General features: G+C 35.4%; 3 protein-coding genes across 7 annotated transcripts; 1 reads left to right on the top strand and 2 right to left on the bottom strand.

Moving 5' to 3' along the window:
* The first annotated feature begins 237 nt into the window (after nucleotides 1-237).
* LOC132175167 (probable inactive leucine-rich repeat receptor-like protein kinase At3g03770) lies at nucleotides 238-5713 on the top strand. 5 transcript variants are annotated; one of them, XM_059587015.1, is made up of 10 exons: nucleotides 248-314; nucleotides 409-498; nucleotides 880-985; nucleotides 1096-2417; nucleotides 2591-2724; nucleotides 3319-3562; nucleotides 4346-4557; nucleotides 4642-4667; nucleotides 5001-5112; nucleotides 5186-5713. In XM_059587015.1, the coding sequence occupies exons 1-10, from the start codon at nucleotides 293-295 to the stop codon at nucleotides 5399-5401; spliced, it is 2484 nt and encodes an 827-aa protein (XP_059442998.1). In that variant the 5' UTR covers nucleotides 248-292; the 3' UTR covers nucleotides 5402-5713. The 5 variants fall into 5 exon arrangements, with proteins under 5 accessions (XP_059443002.1, XP_059442998.1, XP_059443001.1 ...); XM_059587019.1 differs by lacking the exon at nucleotides 5186-5713 and having other exon boundaries at nucleotides 238-314; nucleotides 4346-4552; nucleotides 5001-5090; XM_059587018.1 differs by having other exon boundaries at nucleotides 255-498; nucleotides 897-985.
* A 319-nt stretch (nucleotides 5714-6032) lies between these two features.
* Nucleotides 6033-10346, bottom strand: LOC132175188 (probable adenylate kinase 7, mitochondrial). The gene is made up of 5 exons (XM_059587054.1): nucleotides 9758-10346; nucleotides 8335-8475; nucleotides 7933-8014; nucleotides 7782-7822; nucleotides 6033-6506 (listed from the first exon to the last, which is right to left on the bottom strand). Exons 1-5 carry the CDS (start codon nucleotides 10109-10111, stop codon nucleotides 6339-6341), a joined length of 786 nt encoding a protein of 261 aa, XP_059443037.1. The 5' UTR covers nucleotides 10112-10346; the 3' UTR covers nucleotides 6033-6338.
* A 1224-nt stretch (nucleotides 10347-11570) lies between these two features.
* On the bottom strand, nucleotides 11571-16916 carry LOC132175078 (argininosuccinate synthase, chloroplastic-like). The gene is made up of 10 exons (XM_059586894.1): nucleotides 16752-16916; nucleotides 15265-15323; nucleotides 15077-15164; nucleotides 14637-14778; nucleotides 13795-13843; nucleotides 13507-13689; nucleotides 13102-13176; nucleotides 12828-13013; nucleotides 12491-12579; nucleotides 11571-12380 (listed from the first exon to the last, which is right to left on the bottom strand). Exons 1-10 carry the CDS (start codon nucleotides 16816-16818, stop codon nucleotides 11828-11830), a joined length of 1491 nt encoding a protein of 496 aa, XP_059442877.1. The 5' UTR covers nucleotides 16819-16916; the 3' UTR covers nucleotides 11571-11827.
* Between the last annotated feature and the right edge of the window lie 10487 nt (nucleotides 16917-27403).

The raw sequence follows: 27403 nt of genomic DNA, 5'->3' as shown, positions 1-27403 counted from the left end.
TCAAGTTAAGGTAACTAGCAACATCACTTTCCAAGGATGTCTATATTGTTATTACCATTCTGTCCTTCAATTGGTTATGATTTCACTGAAATAAAATTATTTTTTTTTTAAAAAAAAAAACAGCAAAGTGAAATAAAATTCGGACAAGAACAGAAAAACAAGATAAAACAACAATGTAATTATAACGGAAGTCAAGGTCAGTATCAGAAACTTTCTGCAAAGACATTGAAATCTACGACCAGGAACAGGCAAAGAAACAGATTTGACTTCATTTTGAGTTGGAGCTGCTGCTATGTGTTCACTGCTCAATGAGAGTGAGAATTCGTTTGCACCAAAAAACTAAAAAAAGTGGGAGAATTTGCACTTGCAATAAAGCAATGATTCTATGAATGAAAACCCAATATGCAGGAATGCTAGAGGGAGGGAGAGCTAGAGAGAGAGAGATCGCAGTCTCCAAAGAAAGAACAACATGTGGAAGCACTAAATGCATTAATCCAGGTAACCCCACTTCTCGTATCCCAAACTTTTCGTCAGAAAAGCATGCATAACCTTTATTGCTAGTGCTCCCTAGTTGTTGGCATATAATCATTGATCAGAAAGAGAAAAAATAGAGAGAGAGAGGAAAACCGCTTCACAAATCACACAGTCGATGCATGTTCGTTACTCATATTTTCCTTCATGGGTTATCCTTATCTTCCTTGAAGCATTCAACTTATCACATTTCAGCGGTTCTGTTTGTCAATCAAGGACTTCAGTCTCTGTTTTCATTCTGCTTCTCCTTCCTAATTTCTGTGGAACTGTCTCTTTTATGTTTTTTGGGAAGTGCTCTGAAACTTGTTCAACAATGCAAGATTTCAAATTGTGAGGTAAATTTTGCAGCTTTTGGATCTGTGCAGCTTGCATTACATTACCGGGTTTTCTTCAAAATCAGAGAAACCCCAAAATTTCAATATAAACTACCACAACTCTGCTTGATCTTTGCAAGGTCAGTCTCTGTTTCACTGATAGATATTTTTTTTTTCCTGCTTTATGTATTATTAAATGACAGGTTTATATGGGATCTCTTACTCTGTTGTCTTCTGAAACTACATGAAGCATTGACGAAGAGAGAGAGTGTTTCATGGGGTGGAGTTGCTTGTTTTTACCTTTCTGTTTTACATGGAGTTTTTTTGTTCTTGGTACTTATCAATTACAACCCTCTCAAACCCAAGTGCTTCTTCAGCTCAGAAAGCACTTAGAGTACCCCAAGCAGTTGGAGATTTGGAATGATCATACTAAAGATTTTTGCTCTTTATCTTCATTTGTACAAGTAAACATCACATGCCAAGACAATTTTGTCACTGAGCTCAGAATTATGGGTGATGAGGCTGCCAAAGTTGGTGACTTTCATGGGTTTTCAATTCCCAATCAAACTCTATCAGAGAGCTTTTCTATGGATTCTTTTGTGGCCACCCTGGCGAGGCTAACCAGCTTGAGAGTTCTTAGTTTGGTATCTTTGGGCATTTGGGGTCAACTTCCAGACAAAATTCATCGATTGTCTTCACTTGAATATCTTGATATGAGTTCAAATTTTCTTTTTGGATCAATTCCTCCAAAGATTTCTACAATGGTGAAGCTTCAAACTCTTAAACTGGATGACAATTTCTTCAATACTACAATCCCCAATTGGTTTGATTCATTATCTAATCTGACAATTCTAAGCTTGAGGAACAATCAGTTCAAATCTAGCAATGACATGTCTGGAGAATTACTACATCTTACCAGCTTAAATAGCTTACGTTTTCTGGATTTGAGTGCAAACAAATTACACTCTATGCTGCCTGAAATGCCCGAAGGAGTGATCATGGTTTTCCTCAGCAATAACTCCTTCTTGGGTGAGATTCCAAAGCAATATGGCAGATTAAGTCAGCTTCAACACCTTGACATGTCATCCAATATGCTTAGAGGGAAACCTCCTACTGCACTTTTCTCTTTGCCCAATATCACTTACTTGAGTATTGCATCAAATATGGTTGGTGGGTCACTTCCAGACCATCTAAGCTGTGGCAGAAAACTTGAGTTTGTTGATATATCCAATAACAGGTTAATGGGTGGATTGCCTTCTTGTTTGAGCACTAAGACAGAAAAGAGAGTTGTCAAGTTTGATGGGAATTGCTTAGCCATCGATATAAGGCATCAGCATGCAGAACCATATTGTGAGCCAGTCAGAATGAAGAAACAATCCAGAGGCAAAAACTTAGCAATTTTAGTTGGTGTAATTGTTGGAATCTTCGTAGTTATGGCACTTTTGGCTTTTGGCTTTCTATTTTTGTGTAGAAGATATTGCCCTCGAGGGATATCAGAGCAGCATTTATTGCAGAAAGCAGAGCAAAATACCTCAGCAGCTGGGTTCTCCTCTGAGTTTCTAGCAAACTCAAGTAGGTCATCTACTAACAAGAATGCAAAAATAGTTTTTCCCCTTGAAAGGAAAATAGTGCTTAAATATGGCCTGAATTTGAAAGCTAAAAAACAGTTTTCTATGCCGACAACTGGACATGATTTTTAAATTTGATGAATGAACATTTATGGTAACACATTTTTTCTTGTTTAGGATTTGTTTCTGAAGCTGCAAAGTTGGGCATGCAAGGTCTTCCAGTTTGTCGGTCTTTTACTTTACAAGAGATAAAACAAGCTACAAACAACTTTGATAACTCTGCCTTCATGGGAGAAGGATCATGTGGAAAGGTGCTGTAGAAATATTTATGAAATTGTATGGTCAAATTTAAATAGTCATCTAGGTTTTATCAAGTTTTTGAATAGTTACAACTGTAGTAGGTTTGGCATATCACGCGTGTAAATCTGTAAACAGGACTAAAATTAGAAGATTAAGGTAAAAAGTTAAGACTGCTAAACCCCAAGATGTTATCGCTTATCAGTGGGTTGTATTTGATGACATTATAGGTATATACTATATACCACCATGCATAGCATGTGAAATATGATGACATGTGGGTTCGTTTGGCAATGTTTTTTCGTGTAGCTTGAAGCATTAACAAACAACTTAAAACACAAAATACTCACAAACCACCAAAATTATTTTTGCCTTTATATCACATCACAACCAAAAAGTAAAAAGTACCATCTAAAAAGTTTTGTCAAATGAACCTAATTATATTTCGTAACCCCAAGTATTTTGTTGTTTCAAGCTGCATTGCTATTATACTTAGTTCATTAAAAGGACTTATGTGTATGTGACCATTATGAACACTGCATGTGACAGCAATTGACTCAACCATCTAAGCTATTATTTCCATAACCTCTCTCTCCTTTGTCTTGCAGCTTTACAAAGGAAGATTAGAGGATGGCACCCCAGTTGCTATTAGATGTCTGCCTTTGTCCAAGAAATATTCGATCCGAAATCTTAAACTCCGGTTGGATTTGCTTGCAAAGCTTCGTCACCCACATTTGGTTGTCCTTTTGGGGCACTGCGTTGATGTTGGTGGAAGAGATGATTGCATTGGGAACAAAGTCTTTCTTATATCTGAATATGTGCCTAGAGGGAGTTTCCCTACTTATCTTGGAGGTAATTTTGGAATATTTAGTAAGCAATTATATTAGAGGCAATTTTGGAAGCTTATGTCTTCTGGAGTTTTTCAAATATCTGATCATCAGGACATGACTTTCCTCACATAGAGATAATGCTGCATTTGTTTTGACAGATATAGGGGTTTATGAACTAAAATTTCAACAGGATTCCAGCTCCCATATTTTTTCATTAAGGTTATAGACATGTGCATTGTTACAAGAATTCAAAAGGGATTGGGTCACTCTCGTCTCAATAGGGAAAGAAGCAGGATCTAACCTCTTTTTCCTGCCTATTTTCCTAAAGAGAGATTAAAATAGTAGGATATTCTCCTCTCAATAGAGAAAGAAGCAGGATCTAGCCTCATCTTCCTGCCTATTTTCCTGAAAAGAGATTAAAGTGGTAGGATATTAGAGAATCCTAGGCCTCTGCCAAACACAGGGTTTGAGGGATAAAACTTTTCATGCCTTTTTATTCATAGAATGTTGCCTTAAATAGACTCACACATAAGAGATACAGATTCCTACCCAATAACAATTACAGGCATAAGAGATAGACTTGAACATAACTAAACAGAGTATGATAACAAAGACCATCTCTGGGATGACTTCGAGATAGACTCCTTATTCCTTCAGAACTTGCACTAACATAGACTCTTTATTGAAGGTTAAGATAAAAGAAAAAATGATTCCCAACTCCCACTTCACCACATCGTTTGTGCCCCTTGAAACTCTTACTCTGCAGACTCATTATATTCTAAGTATAGCAGCATTGCATGTGTAGAGAATAGCTGCAGAAAGGTTTTCAATTGGTCAGAGAGATTGGCAGTCCTAATTGGTGTAGCCAAGGCTGTGCACTTCCTACATACTGGAGTTATTCCAGGTTTCTTCAGCAACCGACTGAAGACAAATAATATCCTGCTCAATGAGCATTGGATGGCAAAGTTAGGTGACTATGGGCTGTCTATTATCTCAGAAGAAACTGACAAATGTAGGGTAAGGCTTAATTTAATCGATTGATTAGATCACCATGCAGTAAATTATTGTTAGTGGTTATTGACTTGTGCCCTTGGTTTGTAGGCAAAAGGAGAAGGCCTTAAATCATGGTAAGGATGTTCTTTAATCAAAGCCATGTTTTGATGTGATAAATTGATGTTAAGTAATGCCATTATTCACACCCATTTCGCACCGGCTAAACCACCATGTTTTAAATGGCTTTCCGCTAACATGAGAAATCACTTATAATACGACACGTCAGTTAGTGTGAAATGGGTGCGAAGATTAGCGTCACTCATTGATGTTTATTTAGATGTCATATTCTCATGGAGCTTATTGGAAGGGTTGGACTGAAATTGACCATGGACAAGTGCTGACTAGAAACCTCTAGATATTAGTCTGTGTTGATTAACATTTTAACTATTTGGTATCCATGTCTTCAGGCAAATGACAAAATTAGAGGATGATGTTTATAGCTTTGGATTCATATTACTTGAGGCACTTGTTGGTCCTTCGATACATGCTAGAAGAGAGGCATTCTTGCTAAATGAAATGGTATGTACAGAAATTCTGACTGTAGAATATATATATATATATTGTTTTCTGATATTAGATTCTTCATTTGCAGACATCATTCAACTCCCCAGATGGGCAGAAAAGGATAATTGACCCAATTGTGCAAGCCAGCTGCTCGCAAGAATCCTTATCAGTTGTGATTTCCATAATGAGCAAATGCATTTCTCTTGAGTCATGTAGTCGTCCCTCTATTGAGGATGTGCTTTGGAACTTACAGTATGCAGCTCAAATTCAGTCAACAACAGGTGATGGTGATCATAGGCTTTGACTCTGCATCACATCAATGTTCTTTTTTCTTTTTCTTTTCCTTTTTTTTATTTTGGGGGTGCATGTAAGCTAGCTGCTCCTGAACATACCCATTTCATTGCTGATTAGAAGACATCACAAACATCTGAGGCCATGTAAAGGCATAAATGTGCCTCAATCTGGGCAGAGTTGATAGATCTTGATAGACATGTGGTGCTGTAATTGTAAAATGACTGATATAGAATCAGTTACCAGGTAACTTCAATAGATTTCATCAACTATGGAAGTACTAGTCCCAAATCAATGGTAGAATTCTTTTCTTGTCAAACTTGTATTCAAATTGTGATAGATTAAAATAAATCATGGGGACTTTACAATATCTTAGACTATTAGAACAACTTTAGATCCAAGGAATATTCTACTCGTTCACCGCTACACTAAGTTGATCAAAGGGCAATACACATGAACAAAAATAAATAAAAAAACTACACTTACCCCTTCAAACTTATACACAAATTGGAACGTATTTTCAAACTTTAAAAAGTTTTAATGTCCCCCCAAACTACCTAGCCCTTTTACTTAACTCTTTTGTGTTAGTTGTTTTTGTTAAAACCGAGAGAAAATAGGTCAAGTGCGTAATTTGTAGGGAAAGAGAAACAAAGAAGTCGTTTGTAGAAGCTCAAAAAGGTTGTTTTCCAGGCTGCCAAAACTATATTACAATTTGAATGATGAGAACTGCTTACACTTGATAAACCGATGAGTACAAGAGATTTCAACACTATTTCAAAGCATTTGCTACAAGACTCTCAGCCTAACAATGTGATTCGCGTTACACATATTTACAGTAAAGAAGTCAAAACATGGATGAGAATCTTAGAACTAAGCCTCATATTTACTGTAAACTCGAAGAAAAAAAAAAAGAAAAAAAAGAAAACATGGTAAAGAATCATAGCACTAAACTAAAGCCAATCGAATCCTGTGGTGAGTTTATGTGAAGAACAGGCGGCGTATATATGTTGTAGCTGTAATGCAGCCAAAAGCCCTCGCCAAGTCTCCCCATGTGCACTGCCAACTTGAAAATCAAGAAGCTTTTTCTGTTTGCTGTAATATTCTTCTAGTGGCTTGCTCTGGGAAGAAAAAAAAAATCATGAAAACTCACCTCCCCTTCTGATTATGTTATTATATATACATATAATATGAGCATCGTGGCTCAGAAAAACCCACCAACACAGAAAGGAATTAAAAAAAATTGCTTTCCATCACACTGCAGGGTCGTCAAAAGGTTATTAATAATGTATCAATGTAGCACAAAAGTTTTTAACGGCTGTTTCCAGTATCAGTTTTCTCTAATGACGAACTTTCCCAATGAAGAGCAATGATCCATTCTTGGAACCAAGGGCTTGGACCATGAGAAATAAGTCTGTCTCTCTAAATGTGCGTCACCATGCAGATGAGCAGAAGGAATAAGAAGAAGAAAGAAAGGAAAAATTTACAGCCTAAAGGACTATTAGCCTTAGCCAGAGACAAATGCCAGAATGACGCAAGAAGTTTGCTTTCCATATATCATAATGGAATTCAGCTGCCCTAGGATTAAAAATAATATATAATAGAAGTCCTTTCTGACTAATTAATCTAACTAAAACACAATGAATTACAATGGCTGGCAGAACCATAGTCAATTGACTTTTTGAAAGGGAATTAACCATCTCAAAATAGGCATATTCCAGGTTGGGTTATTACAAGTCACAGAAAAAGCAATCTCAAGATGTGTGATATACTCAAACTGTGTTGCCCAAATTTTGTTTCACTTCTCTCCGGTTAGACAACTATGATGTCACTTTCTACAGTTCTAGCACCAAATTAGAATGAAAGATACAAAGCTTAAAACAGGAACTTCGATTTGTCTCACTGCCTAATACATGTTTAGAATATTTATTAAATAAGTAAATTCAACATTTTCTATCATCAGCTTAAGCTCTCGGGACAATTGGTGATTTAACATAATATTCTGAAGTTCTAAGTTCGAAATTTGACTCTACAATTTATCTCCCATTTTAGTTAAATATCTATGTGTTAGACCTCACTTGTTAAGAGGAAATTTGAACCCATACGTGAGGGGAAATATTATATATTCAATTAAATGATTAGATTTACTATTCCTTATGAACTTAAACTTTTGAAACAATTGGTGATTTGACAACTCATAAATAAATTTTCCCACCCATTTCAAATTTCACCAAGGGATGTGAAAATTGTGACTGGACCAAAAGAAAGTGGAAACCATCACTAGTGATAAACATAAAAACAATACCATGCAAGATGGACGTTCATGATTAAGTTCAGATCAGGAAGCATCTACAAAAATGCAAGGGAAGTACCGAGATATGAGAATTGAGGATTACCTGTTTTGCATAGACTTGGAGTTTTTCCTTCCAGGTACCATCTGCATCAGCATTTAAGGATTTTGGTTGAGAGAAATGCATCGCCATACCAGAAACTTATACCTTGGGAGTTGTTTATCTCATGAGATTCAATAGGGGGAAAAAAGACTACCTCTTTGGTGTTTCACCAAGCAATCCTCTGTGCATTTAAAATTCACAACGAGATCAATCTCCGCAAGTTGGTCAAGGATCCCCTGTGACAAAAGATTAGAGTTCATGGCTGCACTAGTCCAAGTTGTGTTATCATCAATGCATGTTTCTAATGAGGTGCAAGCATGACCCTAGAGCAGAATATCTCGACAGGTATACTGACGCTGAGGAAGAAGTAAAGTTGAATTAAATCCAACCTTGCATCCTTTTTATCTGAGCATAACAATATCTGGGAACCAAAGCAATTATTGCAGATTCCAAAAGACAAAATTTAAGTAGTCTGACAAAGTCAAGTACATACAACAGATGAAATGTGCATTAGGCCAGTCATAAGAAGGTCAAGTGTCTGTAATAAAAGACTTACAGCCTGGATTGGTGAACGAGGAATTCCATCCAGAATAAACCCGTTTTCACCTTGGTAATACCCATCTTCCAATCTCTTCGACAACAGCCCAAATATTATATCCTCTGGAACAAGTTCCCCATGATTGACAGCATTTGCAATCTATTTTCAGATCATGAAAGAGAAAATATAAAAAGATAATATAAAGTGAGTGGGATATTAATACTGCATTGGTTCTGATAAAGGACTATCATACTTATTTTTTTTAGAAAATTTCCAATCCCTCCACTAGTTTATGAAAGCTTTGATGTAATCAGCAATAATCACAGCTCTAGAATTCCTTACAATATTGACAATAATACAGTAATAATGCCAACATGGAATGGTTATTTTAGAATACTCATAAAATACTTCATCTACACACTGGTAATGGTACACACACTAACTTCAAAAGGATGTCTCCTCCAGATCCTCATCGACCAACTACAGTTTCCAGCTTGGTTCACAGTCTCACAGATATACTTCAAAAAGCTTTGCATCTTAAATTGCACCATCCATTTTCATTTAAACAATTGTAAATTCTTTCAAGACAGATCACAGATATACTTCTAGTATCCTAGTATTTTGGCATAATTCAACCGAGCAATCCCATTTTGTTCTTAGAACCATACAAGTAAATCATTTTGCTTATTTGGTACCCAGAAGCCAATTTGTAATACTTCTTTCGAGCACCCCACAGCCACCCAAAAAGGAACTGCATTGATCTTGAATAGGGATTCTTTTTTTTTTTTTTTGGTGACGATCCATGATATTTTCCAACAATACTATACATATATACGCCTATCCTCATTTTCCGAAGACAATACAGCCCAAAATATTGCAGGTGAAATGTTAAATCCCGAAAGATTCTTCACATAAGTAAATATCTTTTCCATTTTTTATCTTTAACAATAAAAAGGCAAATTTGTCGTGCAATTAAAAAAAAGGATTTTTTTTTGGTTGGTATATAGCAGAGAAACTCACAATGCATAATGTAGTTGAACAAAGACAGATATTTATCAGCTCCATTTACAAAAATGGCCCTTCCAGCAAAGCACCATATCTACCATGACCTTCAAAAAGTGAATTGACCAAAACACCCTCAAATCCCAAACCACCAGACCTGATCTCTGTCTTCATTCAAACAACTATGGATTCGAAACTTTACGTTAGAATTCTCGAAATTTTAATCATTATTCAATCAAATGGTCAAGATTATCTTAGCATTTTTCACCTTTAATCATGCTTAAAATCTAATTAACTCCACCCTGAAAATAGAGATCATCAACAAAATCAACCAATAACACTTCTCAGCACAAAATCAAAGAACTAAACCAGTGACCACAAAGCAAAAACACAAAAAACAACTTCGAAAAACACAAAGCGAAAGCAGAGAATCAGAGACCTGTTTGTAGAGCGCAGAGCGAGGGCTGAGGTCTTGACGGACCAGGCTAGCCATTGAAATGTGAGGAACTTCTAGAAGCTTCGCGAGCCTCACAGCGTACACGTGCCTCTTGGCGCCGGGGTTCCCAATGAACACCCACTGCACCCCTCGGTTCGGCCCCGAGCCCTCCGAATCCGCCATTGCAGCCGCCGCCAGCCGCTCGCTCTCGCTCTCGGCTCCGTAGTAGTAGTAGTCGGCTTGAGGCTGAGTAGCGGCCGAGGCGGAGGGGGAATAGAATCGGCTCAGAGCGAGCCGCGCCAGCCGGAACAGCGGCGGCGTCGCTGTCACCGTGATCAAGCGGCTTAGTCCGATCATTACGCGAGAGGTTTTAGAGAGAGAGAGTTCGTTTGGGAAAGAAACTGTAAGTCGATCTGTAACGGAATGGAATTGAGGGTTTAGAGAGAGAATAGTGGAAATGACCTCACTCTGCTGTGGTTTTTACATCAAATGCCATCCCTCTTGCCCGCCATTTCTCGTGGGAACCACACGCTCGTAAAAAGGGTCTGGAAGTGACATAAAAGGACAAATAAAATATTATTTAATAAAAGCTATTTTTTTGGTTAATTTGTATGGTAAATGCATGAAATGTCTAATATACCCCAGTAAGAGGTCTGAAAATACCAAAATGCCATCTATGAGAAGTGTAAAAATAAAATAAAATAAATCCCTTAAATTAAAGAAAATTTTAAAAAATATAAATAAATGATAAGTTACAGATGTGCATGATAATCTCAGTCATTTTTAATTTCAAAACAATTATTGAAATTTAAAAAATTGTGCATGATAAAATACCATAAGAATTATAAAGTATCCCAATCAGCAAGCTAGTCTTCCTAAAAGAAAAGAGGCAATTTTAGAGCAAGGGAAGTTATTTTTTGTTGCATTGTTCTTTTGAATCATCATATTAAGGATCATCATGAAGGCATATTGTCAAATTTGGAAAGAAAAAAAAAAGCTGGAGAGGGCTTGTGAATCAAGGAATATTTGGATCATTTTTAATATGTTCTATTGAAAAAGCACGTGAGAATCATATGTATTTAGGACACATGTCATTTTAATAAATCGAGTAAAAGAAAATTTTCCGACCCAATTTGAAGGATAACTTAATCCAACTTTTTTCATCCATAAAGTATCTACAATCCATGTGTCAATATCAGAAAGTTAAAAACATCCAATTCTGTCATACATTGAGATTTCGTACTTTAAAAAAATATGCAAGTCTATATTGTTATGCCATTGTTGAGATTTCTCTCCTACTATATGTCATTGTTCCTTGGAAAGGTCGATAGTTTTGAGAAGGCATCAGTCTGGCTTAAGCAATGGCTTAGAACCAAACATTCATGTGAGATTAAAGTTTCACATTATTTTAGAGTCCCATTAAAAAGCAGAAGATGTTGGCAACTTACAGAAAGGATGAACATGTAGAGGAGAAGGGCTTAATTGTTAGACAATGATAACAGTGCATATCAGTTAGTGAACCTATTTACTTTTCAGGAATTCTTGATGCAGACTTCTTCCCTGAGCTTTTGGAAATAGTCTTGATGGATTTACAATATTGAAATCATTGCCCTAGCAGAAAATCCAAGTTGAATTAAAAGCCAGAACCTGTTTGAATCTGATGGGATATTATTGGATTGGCATCTTTATAACTGGATGCAACCATGAAGTTCATCCTCAAGGAGATGAAATCTCATCTCCTTTCCCCTAATGGGCATCCTATTGAAGTTGCTTCAATAAAGTTGTAGAAGAATATATGTGCACCAACAGAAGTACAGAAGAAAAAAGAAGAATAAATAAGGCTTCCATTGTTGTCCAAATCAATCACAAAATTAACACGTCACAAGAGGGAACACTAAATAGATGGTAAATCCTAAGAACCTAATAGCAATTATTAAACTAATCCAAATGGATTGGTGATCAGAAAGACAAAACAAAGGGGGACAAGCTTTAGATACCCCGCTTAAGCATTGATTGAACCTTCGATGGAAGACCGTAAAGCTGTATAAACCCATCAGCCTCAGCCTGATCACCTTAGATACCCCGCTTAAGCATTGATCGAACCTTTGTTGGAAGACCATAAAGTCGTATAAATCCAGCAGCATCAGCTTGATCATACATCATGCTGTCCTCAAAAGAAGAGAGATCTTGCATGTACATGCTTTTAGGGCTCCGTCGGCCTGCTACAGTAACAGAACCTTTGAACAGTTTGAGTCTAACTGAACCTGTTGTAGTCTCGGTAATCTTCTCCATGAATGCATCTATTGACTCGCGAAGTGGGTCAAACCATCTGCCAGCATACACTAGCTCTGCATATGTGAGGGCATTCACATCCTTAAATCGCATGCTGTCTCGATCGATAGTTAAAGACTCCAACTCTCGTACAGCGGTGAAAAGGATTGTCCCACCCGGAGTTTCATAGACTCCACGGCTTTTCATACCAACGAGTCGGTTTTCAACCATGTCAACTCGGCCAATTCCATGCCTCCCACCAATCTCGTTGAGCTCAGCAAGTAGAGTTGCCGGAGAACGCCTCTTCCCATTGATTGCAACAGGAAAACCCGATTCTATCCCAATTTCAACATATCTACAAGGAACGAGGTCATCAGAAAGAATACAAGAAAATTTTAAAAATTGCATCCACATCAATAGATAATGATACAGGGGTCAAACTGAAAACTTCACAGGAAAACTTACTCTGGCTCATTTGGAGCTCTTTCTGGGTCCACTGTCAACATGTACATATCCTCCTTAGGCTCGCTTGCCGGGTCTTCCAAAATGTCGCCCTTTAATGGCATAGAATGTACACACGTGAGAGAGAGAAAAAGAGAGAGAGAGGGGCTAAAGGAAACAAAGAAAGCAAAAAATGAGCTCATCTCATACAAAAATTCCTGAGCAACATACTCAAACCCAAGACCTACACCAATTAAAAAAATCTGGGGGCACAAGACAAAATAGAGGAATGACTGCACAAGATGTAGTGGACAATTCTATACCACTATAGCAAAATAGGGAAAGGAGACGTGAATGTTACCTCATGGCTAAGGTGCCATAAGTTCCTGTCCCTGCTGTATATGGATTTTTTTGTGACTGGGACGGGCACATTATGCCTCCTAGCATATTCAATAGCATCTTCTCTTCCTCTAATATCCCATTCCCTCCAAGGAGCTACAACATTTAGCTTGGGATTCAGAGCAAAGAAAGTAAGCTCAAAGCGAACCTGATTACACAAAACAGCAAGCGAGATTCATATAAGACAAAAATACTTGACGGGGTCATAAAATCTAGACTTCAACCATGAGGCATGCCTGATCATTTCCTTTTCCTGTGCATCCATGAGAGACAGCATCAGCTCCAACTTCTCTGGCAACATCCACCATGGCCTGTTAAAGAAGTAATACATATAAGATCAGACAGAAAGAGTATCATTTAAAATAAAAAAAGTTGATAACAAATAGCTGAGAAAGGAAGCGGCTTCTTCAACCAAAACAAAAAAATACTGTTGATTTATTTAAATTACAAAAAAGCACAAATAAAGGATCTAAAGTCCACTCTATCAGAAACAACGAATGGCAACAAGAACAAACCAGAGGAAAAGCAAGCTCACTTCTACGAGAGCTCCAAACAGTTATTATTAATGTTCCTTGAAAGTCCACATGCTTACTGTATATAAAAACTACTACAATGTAACAAACTTCTAAGTAAGAGCTTACTTTTGCAATAACAGGGCGTGCCATCGAAGTTCCCAGCAAATATTTCCTCTCATAAATTGCCCCAGCTCTCAAGCAAGGAAATACGTAATCTCGTACAAATTCCTCCCTCAAGTCCTTCACCACTAACTTAGAAGCCCCACTGGCTTTAGCTTTCTTCTCCAAGCCTTCCAATTCAGCTATACCCTATGAATTTTAGCATTTCGGACAAAGCACACAAATAAGACAAGAAGGAAGGCGGTAATACCACCGGCCAGGAGGAATTGAAAAGTATCGTCCACCAAAAGTTACCTGACCAACATCCGCAGTAAAGCAAATAACTTCACAGCCATAGTTCTCCCTGCAATGGGAAAGTTAAGAAAAAAATCACTTTGCATAATCAGAGCAGCATATAACGTCTAAAAAGAAAGCAAGAAGCATCCACTCCACAAGTTTCTTTTTGTTTGTAAATATTTGACAAAATCTGCAAAAGAAAATGTCAAGCATAGAACTAACATTTGATCAGGCAAAATTATCAACAGTTCCTTAGACCCAAAGTCAATACCAGAATACTTTTTTTTTTTTTTTTGATATCGGGGAACCTCAGAAGTTTTCCTACATGGAACTGGGTAAATCGTTGGTTTTTCACCAGGGGGTGTGGCCCCAACGGATTGTTTACACCCAAGAGGTGTTGAACCTTGGACCTTGAAGGGAGCAAAACCTCCAAGACCAGAATACTTATACGAAAGTCATCTCCATTACTCCAAAATACAGTGCCTGCAAATTGTTGTTCTACCTTATCTCCTCTAAACTTACTGCTCTATCTCCCCTTTCATAAAATAAACATTTTAAAACTAAAGGACGTGAATTTCCCTGAAAGAAAAGAGCATGTGATGTCTAGTTTCATACTCCCATAAATGTATTCCAATACTGACTAAATTGGGAAGAAGAGTAGAACTAAAGAACCCTGTGTACCTAGTTGACAAAAAACTAGGGGGAATGTTCCAAGCCAGAAAGAACAGGGACTATCCTAATACCTGCTAAATTGGGAAGAAGAGTACAACTAAAGAACCCTGTGTACTTGATTGATAAAAAACTAGGGGGAATGTTCCAAGCCAAAAAATAAAAAAGGGACTATGAAACACGATACATACCTTAGCCATGGGACAATGACAGATGTGTCTAAGCCACCACTATAGGCTAGAACAACTTTATCGAGTTGACCACGTAACCCTCTAACCTTTGTAGCTCCAGAAATTTGAATGTCCCTCTCACTCTGCAGAATTGCTTGTATAACTGCATCTCGAGGGCAAATCATAAGCGTTACAACCACAGAGGCTAGACAAAGATTTTTTTTTTTTTTTTTTTGATAAATCTCAAACAATGCATATAAAATGTCTTGAAAGACATCTATGTTATCAAATATCAAGGAACATGATAGCCGGAGCACGATCCATTCAAAAACACTATCATGAAAAGAATAACCAAAGATAGCAAGCATTGACTGATACTAACTCCCAAAACGAAAAGTTCTTAGCCCATAATACCAAACAATATAATAGCATAAACATATACAATAACCTAACAACCTCACCTTGATTGTTATGAGACTTTGTAATATTTCTGCTGTTACTAGTAGTTGCAATAGCATGACCATGGAGCTCACTCGTTCTAGCTGCCAACTGCCAACAAAACTCAAAGTAAATTCGTTACTTACACAAGGAATATTATATATAAAGAGGCATGGAAAGACCATTATTAACTTTTAATCGAATAAACTACCTCTGGGAACGAAGACAAATTCCTGGGGCAGAATACTTTGCCATTATACAGCAATGACCCTGTAAAATTAGAATCCATTATACATAATCTCAGAAATTCAATTGCAGATAACAGAACCAAACATAAAAATGAAATTCAACTACTTGAAATCAAAATCTTCATTTTCTATCTTTCAAAAGACGGATTTAATGTTTGCAGCAGACTTTTGATTTCATAACATTATTGGGTGAAAATTGACTCAATATCAAACTGCTGCCGTTCTATCATGTGGGGAGTAAATTCTCTATTGGGTTTCACCAAAAAATGATATATTTCAGCTGAAATAATTTTTCACAAAGTTCATGGAAAACAAAGACATGCTTAAAGAGATAGGCCTTGAATGTTAAAAAAGATTTCCAACCAAGATTTGTATTTTTTCTTCTACGTGCAAGCAGATTAAGATCTTAGATAATCAATGCTCACAGAAAATGAGGCCGAAACTTGGAAATAAATTTCAAATAAAAAAAAAAAAAAATTAAAACTTAAAAAGTCGAAAGGAAACAAACCTCTCTTGGGGGGTGGGTGGGTGAAAAGCAATATTTGTGGGTGAGCATCAGCAGAAATATTTTTTCACAGCAAAACATGCTTAAAAAATCAGAGCCCGGAATGTTAGAAAACATTTGCAACCAAGATTTGTACTTTTTTCTTACAAAAAAAAAAAAGATTTGCACTTTTTTTCTTCTATGTGCCTGGGAAATGTATCAACTAAGCAAACAAAGTTCAAATCTTACATAATCAATACTCACAGAAAATGCGATTGAGACATGCAAATATATATATATATATATAACATGCAAATAAATGTTAAAGAACAACAAAAAGAAAAGGCAATTAAAACTTAAAAAAGGTCGAAAGAAAACAAGAGGCACCTCTCTTGGGTTGGGTAAGCATCAGCAAAAATATTTTTTCACGAAGCTCATGGAAAACAAAAACATGCTTGAAAAACAGAGCCCAGAATGTTAAAAAACATTTGCAACCAGGATTTGCCTTGGAACCGTATATCAACAAAGCAAGCAGATTACAGATCTTAGATAATGAATGCTCACAGAAAAATGCGGTTGAAACATGCAAATAAATTTGAATGAAAAACAAAAAGAAGAAATGAATTAAAACTCAAAAAGTTGAAACGAAACAAGAGGTATCTCTCTTGGGTGGGTGAAAAGAAAGATTTTTGTGTGAGCATCAGCAGAAATAATTTTTCACAAAGCTCACAAAAACAAGCTTCAAAACAAATAGAGCCCAGAATGTTAGAAAACATTTGCGAGCAAGATTTATACGTTTTTTTTCTTCTCTGTGCCTCGGAAATGGACACAGAGCAAACAGAGCCCAGATCTTAGATAATCAATGGTCAGAGAAAAATGCGATTGGAAAATGCAAATAAATTTCAAAGAACAACAAAAAAAAATGTCAATTAAAACTCAAAAACTCGAAAGCAAACAAGAGGGTACCTCTCTTGGGTGGGTGAAGAGCAAGATTTGTGGATGAACAAGGAGAAATTGCCTTCAGCTGGGCCATAATTAATCTCAGAGATTAATCTCTTTCGCTCTCTCTCTCTTGGCGTCTGTGTCTCCGTCTCTGAAACGAAACTCTCTCCGACCTCTTCTTTATAGGAACCTTCTTGTACAACCACAAGGCACCCACACGCAATTTACTAGGGTTCTGTGGTGGCCAAAACCAAGACGTAATTGTGCGACAACGTCGTTTAGCGATTGCGTGGGACACGGGAATCCGCCGCCTTGTCAACTTGAAAGATCCACATATTTCTGACTCGGGGCCACATATTTCTGACTCGGGGCCACATATTTCTGACTCGGGGCTGGAAATAGATTCCCAGAATCTTCAAAAAGTTAAATTTAAAATGAAAAATAACTATTAACAATTAGAGAATCTCTAATTTTTCTCTAATCAGAACTTCAATTCGAGTCTAATAGATTTTGTTGACCCCAAATAATTATATTTTCTTTTTTGTGTAATTAACTGGGGGTTGATTAATCAAGAAAAGTAGTTATTGGCTTGTAAAGATTTTGTTGACCTTCTCTTCAAAGATATATATATATATATAGTGAGAGAACCAAATTCCCTGAACTTGGGAGAGAATGTACAGCATTTTTCATGACGTTATTCCATTAAATTAGATTAATCAATTTCCAATTAGACAAAACAATATATATATATTGGAAATTGATTAATCTAATTTAATGGAATAACGTCATGAAAAATGCTGTACATTCTCTCCCAAGTTCAGGGAATTTGGTTCTCTCACTCCAACGATAAAGACAGTTTACCAATGGCTCGGGTTCAATGACACTTGTGATTATAATGATTTTATTATTTTATTGTTGTTTTTGTTTCTGTTTTTTATTTATTTTTTAACTGGTTTTGAATTTTAAAAAATAATTGAAGTCCACCTATAGGATGTGATTGTTTGATTGATTTTAATTGCTTACATTTAATACAAAATATGAGAGAGAGAGAGAAATGGGCATAGGGTTTTGGATTTATTTGTAAATATAACAAAGGAATAAAAATGGTATCTAAGAATTATTCCTGCATGTAATGTAATTAAAATTTGTACCAACTTATTGCATTAAAAAAAGTAACCGACCCGCGCGATGAAACTTGATTGAATCGCTCAAAATCGTTTTTTCTATAATCATTTATAGAGTCCAGTTTTATTTTTATAAAAAATCAATGTATGTAGCATTTAACATTCATAAGCACCTGATAATCCATTCACTCAATGTAAGTAATCTGCCCATCCAATGTGAAACTAACTTTTGATCGAGATGTCAAAATCTCCTTTACTCGAATCTCCAAAATTCTCGTCTCACGAACAATGTTATGCAATGTTCTACGATCACATTATGTTATTAAATTACTCTGATACTATTTGTAACGACCTAAAAAAATAATGTGAGAAACAAATGTTTTAAAAACAGTTTAAGGAAATAAAAAATTAAGTAATGGCCAGAAAAAGAAATGACCATTTTTAGCAAGGAAACAAGTTCAAGGAACATAAAAGAGTAAAAGGTTAAAGTTTGCCTGCACGCTTGATGTATTAGGTTTCAAATGCTCTTTTTCCTCTCTATGGGAAAACAGTGGAATTAATATATGCTGTCCAGCATTTCTTCACCTCACAATTTTATTATTGTCTTTTTTCCCAACCTTACACTTCATTGTAATATGTAGTGGTCCAATATTATCTTAATCATGGCAAGATGTCCCATGCACAACAACCTTTGTGGCTAAGCCCTCCTCAACATTTCAACATGTCTCATGATCACCTTCGTAACTAGCTAAGTACTACCTCACTCGAGAAGTACTCCTGTCACGCATGCATGTGACAATCCTGATTCCTGAAGAGAAAGGGATCGATTGAGATCCTCACTTGATAAGTACTATCACATGTATTTGAATACTTAACAATGGGATTGAGGACTCGTGAATGATCAGAATCGATTTGTCACGTCATTTAAAATTTTTTTACGTCTCATGTTTACTGCTCCTCAATCACCTCTATTTTCGTAGTTGTCCCATCAAACACGTAGAATGGTTGAACCACCTTTAATGACCAAATGAATAATTCAACCACCCCTTAATTGAACTTTCAAGGCAGCCAAACCGGCCAAAGATGATAGTTTGGCCACCCTGCGTGATGGGACAACAATGAGAAAGGTATTAGGATAAGAGTTTGACAGTGATAAGGAGGTGTGAAAGAATTAGGAGAGAGGTAACAGTAGCCAACGAGGTAAGACAACCAGTGAAAATGAGATCCAAAATTCTATTTACAATACTAAGCATTTACTTAGAAATACACGTACGTTAAGGCGGCTATAACATAAAATGATTTTTTGAAAAAAAAAATCAATAAAAATAATAATCAACCAAAAACCTTTTTTTGATAAAAAAACATTTAATGTAAAAATAGACCGAACCTAAATTTGGACATTGCAGCTATGTTTGGCAATGGAATGGACTTAGGAAGCAGATCGGTACTGTAGCAGATTTGATTGATGTGAGAGAAAAAAATAAAAATGTTTTATATAAAAAAGTGAAAAATTTTGTTTTGTAGTGATTTTTTTTTTTTAAATTTGAATAATAATAAAAAAATGATTAATTTGATGTAAAACGTAAGAATGTTGGAGTTGATTTTGAGAGAAAAAAGTGTAAAAGTTTTTTTTGAGTTTCGGGTCATGGATCCTCTTTCCAGTCCGTCCTCTTGCCAAACATAACCTGAAAGACAGGAACCCGCCCTTGCATAAGGTTCAAAGCTACACAGCAGCAACCCTACAATAATATCATGCTCTCCAGTGTTTCTCCACCTTACAAATTAATGTCTTTTTATCTCCACCTTACACTTGATTGTCATATATATGTAGTGGTCCAATATTTTATCCTCAACATGCCAAGATTCCCATGCACGATAACCTTTTTTCTTTTGTCATGTGCCAAAACCTCCTAAACATTTAAAAGATTTCTCTCATCATCATCATCTCTCTCTCCACACAAAATGTGTGTAATTTGAGATCACAACCTCAACGAACGGCTCACATGCAAGCCACAGCAGCAGTTTCTTAGCACTGCATAAAGAAGGGTATTGCAGGGCCCTCAATAAAGGAACATCATGGTATTAATTAGGTTTTCTCAACTACTACGCTAGCTAGAATTTCTGTCTCACCATCATATTTTGTCCACCATAGCTTAACAAAAAACCACATTTGTTTTTTTTTATCGATCATGGCATGTTCTCAGGATATTCTGAATCCCAAACAGTAAAACCCGTTTATTATATATATATATAGTTTTTGATTGAACTTTGGATTGTTAGTCTGATCCTCGTTCCATTTGCGGCCTTCTATCACTGATCCTTCTTTTAATCTTAGCTGAGCTTTGGATTCGGGTCGCTACCTAGAGTGACAATTGTCTCAAAAAGCTTTTATTTTTCCTCTTTGTTGTATTTGATCAGAGATTCTTTGTTTAGATATGGAATAGACTAATGGAACAAAGGTGATAAACACAGTCTCCAAAATAAGAAGCTTATAATAAAATGAAAAAATAGAAAATGGAGACGAGATTAGAGCTCAAAAGGGTTACAACTTGCCCTTATTAAATTCTTGATGTTTTTAATACAAAATATTCTTATTTATATGAAAATTGGAGAAGGTAAAGATAATATAATTAAGTATGGTAGATGAAGATAGTACAAGTATAGTAGGTTTGAGATAATATCAAATTTAATTAAATCAATTTGAACTTAGAACTTGAAAAGACACTTCTCTTGGGTGCCACACAAGGGATGGATATGATTAAAATAACTTAAAAGGTTGAAAACAAACAAAAGGTACCTCTCTTAGGTGGCACGGCGGCGGAGATGATTCGACCACCCTAAAAGCAATTAGATTTTTTATAAGTAGCTAGTAAGCAAACAAAAAGAAAATACCACCGTTGAGTGGGTGAGCATGGCGAATTATTGGCTTCATCTCTTTCTCTCAGAGACTAGAGAGCCTCTCTCTATATCTTCGCTGGCCTGTGTGTCTGTGTCTCCAACTCTGGAATGGAACTCTCTAGGACTATATTTGAGCACAAAGACAAGACAACACGGGGTTTACTAAGGTTTTTAGTTTAGGTATTTTTAAGTGGGCAAAGCAAAAACGCAATGGACGACAACGTCGTTTAGCGAGAGAATCAGCCGCCTGTCAGGTTGGCAGATCCACGTGCTTAATTGCTGGCGGTGACTAGATTCCGAGATATTCAAAAGTTGATTTTGTTGACCACTGCTGTCCCTGTGGCCCATTCCATCAATCAAATTGATTATAAGTTAATTATTATTACGGTTGATTAATCTAATTAATTGACTACATCGTGAGACGTGTTTGGTTTAGATTCTCTCCTCAGTCCATGGAACTTGGTCTCACTCCAACGATTAAGACAGATTACCAACGTCTGGGTTAAATTACACTCGTCATTCATTATGATGATTTTATTCTTTAATTATTATTATTATTATTATTTTGGGTATATATTTGAACTGATATTGATTTTTTTTTTTAAATGAGAGTCGACTTATAGGAAGTGATTGTTTTTGATTGATTTTGCTAGCAGTTAATATAAAATAGGAGAAAAAGAAATGGGCATAGGGCTTTTGATTTATTTGGAGGAGTAATAATATTATGTTATATAATTAAGAGAATGATAAATATATCTAAAGCCTTTGGGTGAACACACCAAAATTTTTATCTCCTTAAGTTTTTTTTTTTAGACCATTTATTCCTTGGGTCAATCGAAATGCCAAGAAAATCCTTACCGTTAAATTTTTTTAACTGTCGTTAGATTGGTTAAAACGCACCGTTTTGTCACGTCAGCATAATAATAATTTTTATTAATTTAATTTAAAAAATAAAATAATAAAAACAAAAATGGAAGGGGTAGTTTGAAAGCCACCCCTTGGGTTTAGGGGCTGGTGGCTTCAGGGGTGGCCGGACCCCTTTAATTTTTTTATTAATTTTTTTTAATTAAATTAATAAAAAAAAATATTATACTGATGTGGCAAAATGATGCATTTCAACCAATTTAACTGCAGTTAAACAAATTTGAAGGTATGAATTTTTTTGGCATTTCGATTAACCCAAATAGTAAATTGTTGAAAAAATAAAAACTTAGGGAGATAAAAATTTTGGCATGTTGATTTAAGGACTTTAGATATATTTACCCTTGAGATAACGTAATAGTAAAAATCAATCTTTCAATTATATAACACACAAATATCAAAACAGTAAATTACTATCCTTCAAACTGTCATCTAAAGAAACCTTTCTCTTGACCTTTGAGTCAAGAACCTAATGGATAGAACCAATCTATTTGCCATTCCCCAATAGTTTTTAGGTTTTTAAGCATTATATTGATTGTTCTAAGGTTGTTGTTGGGTTGCTCCACCCATATTTTGTGTTTGATCTTTGATGTTCTTTCTCTCTTTAAATTGCAAATAATGATATAAGGAGGATTTCTATGCCCCAAGTCTTTTCTTTTACCCAACGTCAAACCCATTGAAAATGACCATCTCTGTCATTCGTAAACAATCTAAGCTTAGTTTGTTAACATTTTTGCCTTTTGTATTTTTGTTTTTCTTCAAAAAGTAAAAATATTAACAAACAATACAAACCCAAATCACTTTTATAAACATAAAAACAATTTTCGCATAACACTTAAAAAAAAAAACCCTTAAAAAAACAAAATAAGAAGAACCATTTCCACTAAGAAACATTGAATTAAAAATGCATGCCAAGTAGGGCTACTCCGCCTGGTTTTTGGACATTTTACTCTACTTTTTAGCTTGCTTTTAATTTTTGTAATGTTGTTGTGTTTTTATTCTGTAGCATGTTTGCCACTACAAAAAACGAATATTTTGCTGACATGGGTTTTATGACGTGTCAGGTGGTCTGACACGTCAGAATTTTTTTTCTCACAAGGCGTTTTTAACGTGTGTCAGGCGTTAAAATTTTGGGTGTTAGAAACAAAAAATTTCTAATGTGTCAGATGTAACACGTCAGAATTTTCTGACACGTCAAAAGTTTTTTGACATGCCAAAAAGTAACACGTCAGAAAAATTTCTGATGTGCCTCTACTAACACGTCAGAAATTTTTCTGACATGCCAAAAAGTGACACGTGAGAAAAATTTCTGACGTGCCAAATATAAACTTATTGAAGTGTCAAAGTGACACGTCAAAATTTATTGACGTGTCACTTTGACATGTCAAGAAATATTTAAATATTAAGTTATTTAAATAAAATGTTTAAAAATTAAATTGAATTTAAATTTACTGTCGTGTCAAATACTAACACATCAGGAAATGCTGACGTGCTGAATCTAACATGTCAATAAATATTGACGTGCCATTTTTGGCACTTCAAAAAAAAATTTGTTGGCGCGTCAATAATTACTGACGTAGCAAAATTTGGTTACTGTTTGCCACGTCAGAAACCATCAGCTGTTTTGTAATGTTAACCCCAATCCGGTTAAGTTTTAGACTCTTCATAAGTGTTGTGGATTTTTTTTTTCCTTTCCTTTTGGTTTCTTTTTGGAAACTTTTTTTTTTTTTTTCCCCACTATTACTGTGCATCTAAATCTTTGTAGCTTTTGTGAAAGTCTTTTTAGATGCTTCACTGGAGTATTCGTACTCCCAATGATTATGTCTATTAGAATGCGCCGCGACAAGAGTTTTCTCGGATTGCATTCACAAATGTCTTTCATCTTCACCTTCTTTGAGGAGTTTGTAGTCTGTTTGGATTGGGTTAATCTGTCTATGCTGCTTAGCTTAGCTTTATGTGTCTGTCCTATAACTTTTTTATATTTTAATAGAATTCCGTTTAAAAACAAAAAAAAAAACAAAACAAAAGTAGGGCTAAAAAGCTATTTAGCGGCGTTTCTTTTTCCTCGTTATGGGGAAATCGTACAATATATGTGCTCTCCAGCCCTTCTTCACCTTACACTTTAATGTCATATTTAAAATGCGACTATTGAGTAATATTGCTCATTACAGGGACCACTTGATCTATTTTACTGTTCCAATATATTAAATATATATATCATCATGGCTTTTGTGAAATAAGAAGAACCATTTCCACTAAGAAACATTGAATTAAAAATGCATGCCAAGTAGGGCTACTCCGCCGCAGTTGCTGGTTTTTGGACATTTTACTCTGTTTTTTTAGCTAGCTTTTAATTTCTGTAACGTTGTTGTGTTTTTATTATGTAACATGTTTGTATTGCTTTCCTTTAACCCCGATCCAGTTAGGTTTTAGACTCTTCATAAGTGTTGTGGAATTTTTTTTCCTTTCCTTTTGGTTTCTTTTTGAAAACATTTTTTCCACTCTTACTGTGCATCTAAATTTCTATTGCTTTTGTAAAAGTCTGTTTAGATGCTTCACTAGAGTATTCATACTCCCGGTGGTTATGTCTATCATATTGCGCCGCGGCAAGGGCTTTCTCGAACTGTATTTACAGATGTCTTCCATCTTCACCTTCTTTGAGGAGTTAGTAGTCTATTTAGATTGAGTTAATCTGTCTAGGCTACTTAACTTTATGTGTCTATCCTTTAACTTTCTTATATTTTAATAAAATTCAGTTTGTTACCAAAAAAAAAAAAAAAAAAAAAAAGTAGGGCTAAAAAGCTATTTAGCAGTGTTTCTTTTTCCTCGTTATTACTTATTGGGAAATCGTACAATATATATGCTGTCCAGCCCTTCTTCACCTTACACTACTTTTGCGACCATTGAGTGATATTGCTCATACAGGGACCACTTGATCTATTTTACTGCGCCAATATATTAAATATATAATTATATATACCTTCAACATGGCAACTTGTTCTGCTCAGAAAATTGAAAAAAAAATAAAAATGGCAACTTGCCTCATGCACGACAAGTTGATCAGATGCCTTTATCATCACTCCAGAAGTCGTATATATTGGCTATATATATACCAGGCATGCAGCTTCAAATCCGTAACATTAATAATGCACAGGGTCCAATCAAGCTCTATTATTCTCCTTCCCCACACACATGTAATTTGTCAGAACATCTAATTATTTATATCGTACTATGCTAAAAGCTTATAGTTTTTTTACCATTTTAATTTTAATGTCTAAATTTTTTATGGGATTCACTTGTTCCAACAAGCTTTGAACTACTCACTCACCTGAAACTTGTTGGAGATTCGAATCTGTTCTAAAATTTCTCATTCACATCAATTTTTGTCCAATATATATATATATATATATATATATAACTTGTTGGAAACCAGAATTGTTTTTTAATCATGGCATATTGGCATGTTCTTGGTATATTCTGAATCCCAAACAGTGAATCTCATTAATTATTTTGTGATTATGAGGCCTGCCGGCACCAGAATATTCATATTTATATAAATACTATATTTCTAATCTAGTTGCTATTTTTATTTTTCCTCTTTGTTGTATTTGATCAGAAAATTCGTTGTTTAGATATGGAATAGACTAATGGACTATTTTTCTTCTCTTGTCAACTCTCCATTCATAAATTGACATCATTGATTCCAATCTAATGTTTAAGGTAGAAAAATGCTTAAGTGTTCTTATGGTCTTAAGTGAATATTATTTTTTAAAACTCGGATAAGAAAAATAATGGTCACTTTCTTTTTTACTTTTTTAGATAGAACTAGGAGAATACTAGGAGATTGAACACCTAGCATTCCTCTTTAGGGTATGTATCGAGTGCAATAATTCTGATTTGGGTGATCAAAAGTAATTTGCCTTGTAGGATCATTACTAAGGATAATCCTACCACTCTTTTGGCCATGTGGATGGTTAGGCCAAAACCACTCGTTGACCAAGGGGTGGTCTAGGCACCCGATTAAAACGTAAAAAGTTAAAAACAATCAAAAGGGTACCTCTCTTGGGTGTCACACGAGGGATAGTTGAGCCGTCCCCAAAGAAATTAAAACTTAAAAAATAGAAAGCTAGCAAACAAAAAATACCTCTCTTGAGTGGGTGAAAAGCAAGGTTTGTGTGTAAACATGGCGAAAAATGGCTTCAAACTGAGCCATAATCTCAATGCCTAATTAATCTCTCACAGAGAGAGCCTCTATATATATATATATATATATATATATCTTCGCCGTGTGTGTGTGTCTCCAACAAACTCCCTAGCTAGGACATGCACAAGTCAACAGGGGGTTTACTAAACGCAATGGGCGACAACGTCGTTTAGCGTTTTCGTGGACAAGAGAATCAGCCACTTGTCGGGTTGGCAGATAATATCCACGTGCTTTACTGGCGTTTGATTAGATTCCGAGATATTCAATTATTCAAATGTTGATTCTAAAGATTTTGTCGACCGACGGGCCTACCAGTCAAAATGATTATACATTAATTAACTTTATTTTTATGTCTAATTGGAAGTTGATTAATCCAATTAATGGACTACATCGTCAAACGTGACTGCTTTATATTCTCTCCTAAGTTCAGGGAATTTGGCCTCACTCACTCCATCGATAAAGACAGTTTACCAATTGGGTTAATAAATGACACTCGTGATTATGATAATTTTATTCTTTAATTATTATTTCTTTTTCTTCCCTTTTTTTATATTAGAACTGATTTTGATTTTTTTTTTTTTTTTTTTTTTTTTTTAATGGGAGTCCACCTATATGGTATGATTGCTTGATTGATTTTGCCAGCAGTTGATTTTACTTAATAGTATATCTAATAGTATATTGATATACTATTAAGTAATAGAGAAGAATGTTAAGATCTTACCTTCGAAACTCTTTTTTTCTCAATCTAGAGACTAGTAAGCCGTTTTTTAGGGTTGAGGGTCGCACCAAATGAAACCTTATCCCCAAAATTGCCTTTAAATAGCTCAGAAGTTTGGTATTTTACATCTTAATTAGGTCTCCCTCGAACATTCGTTTGTTGTTTATAAAATTTGATTGCATCGTAAAACGAGCATAACTTTTGTTATGGGTTTCGAAATTGCATATGTGACCTTATTCCATAAACCTCTTTTTGAGGCACACATCATGGTAAGCAGTCCAATATTTTTTTAGCGTCTTTTTAGGATTATAAAATCTAACAGTTTTCAGCGCTCTTCTACCCTTGAGGAATCATACTTTAACATTTGCACTATAATTGATTCGACAATCATTTTCCAATTTATCCTAATAATTTTTCTTTAATTAATTAGTACCAAATATTTTCATTGGGTTCAACAACAGTATCTTTGGTTTCGCTATTTAATCTATGCTTTTTGAAGCGAAGTGGTACAACTTACTCCATGTATGACTAATTTTTTTATGTGTCATAGTTTCCCCCATTCAAATTTTGATGTCCTCGTTAGGGCCCATTTCATGTAGTGTTTTAATATCACATAATATTACTATGTTGCTTTGATAAAGACAAGTAATTTTGAAGTGCTTCTGTGTTAGACATTTACGTTTACCATTGTAAATTTTTTCAAGGGATATATTGTGCTCTCATTAACATTATTATTTTTACAATACAAATGTTCATAAAAAAAAAAAAAAAAAAAACTATGATAAGTGCTCGAGAGAATAGAGCAACCCTA

The sequence above is a fragment of the Corylus avellana genome, chromosome ca3, assembly GCF_901000735.1.
Source record: "Corylus avellana chromosome ca3, CavTom2PMs-1.0".
Lineage (NCBI taxonomy): Eukaryota > Viridiplantae > Streptophyta > Magnoliopsida > Fagales > Betulaceae > Corylus > Corylus avellana.
This window is presented reverse-complemented; position numbering and strand designations above follow the sequence as displayed.

What these genes read in the sequence shown, in the direction of transcription:
- LOC132175188 (XM_059587054.1), bottom strand. Translation starts at nt 10,111, where the DNA reads ATGATCGGACTAAGCCGCTTGATCACGGTGACAGCGACGCCGCCGCTG. An exon ending in CTCGTTCACCAATCCAGGCT is followed by an intron (nt 8,015 to 8,334) that starts GTAAGTCTTTTA and finishes CTTTTGTCACAG; the next exon opens with GGGATCCTTGACCAACTTGC. An exon ending in TCCAAGTCTATGCAAAACAG is followed by an intron (nt 6,507 to 7,781) that starts GTAATCCTCAAT and finishes TTTTCTTCCCAG; the next exon opens with AGCAAGCCACTAGAAGAATA.
- LOC132175078 (XM_059586894.1), bottom strand. Translation starts at nt 16,818, where the DNA reads ATGGCCCAGCTGAAGGCAATTTCTCCTTGTTCATCCACAAATCTTGCT. An exon ending in TCTTCACCCACCCAAGAGAG is followed by an intron (nt 15,324 to 16,751) that starts GTACCCTCTTGT and finishes CTAATTTTACAG; the next exon opens with GGTCATTGCTGTATAATGGC. An exon ending in TTACTGCGGATGTTGGTCAG is followed by an intron (nt 13,690 to 13,794) that starts GTAACTTTTGGT and finishes TAAAATTCATAG; the next exon opens with GGTATAGCTGAATTGGAAGG.
- LOC132175167 (XM_059587015.1), top strand. Translation starts at nt 293, where the DNA reads ATGTGTTCACTGCTCAATGAGA. An exon ending in CTCTGCTTGATCTTTGCAAG is followed by an intron (nt 986 to 1,095) that starts GTCAGTCTCTGT and finishes AACTACATGAAG; the next exon opens with CATTGACGAAGAGAGAGAGT. An exon ending in GAGAAGGATCATGTGGAAAG is followed by an intron (nt 2,725 to 3,318) that starts GTGCTGTAGAAA and finishes TTTGTCTTGCAG; the next exon opens with CTTTACAAAGGAAGATTAGA.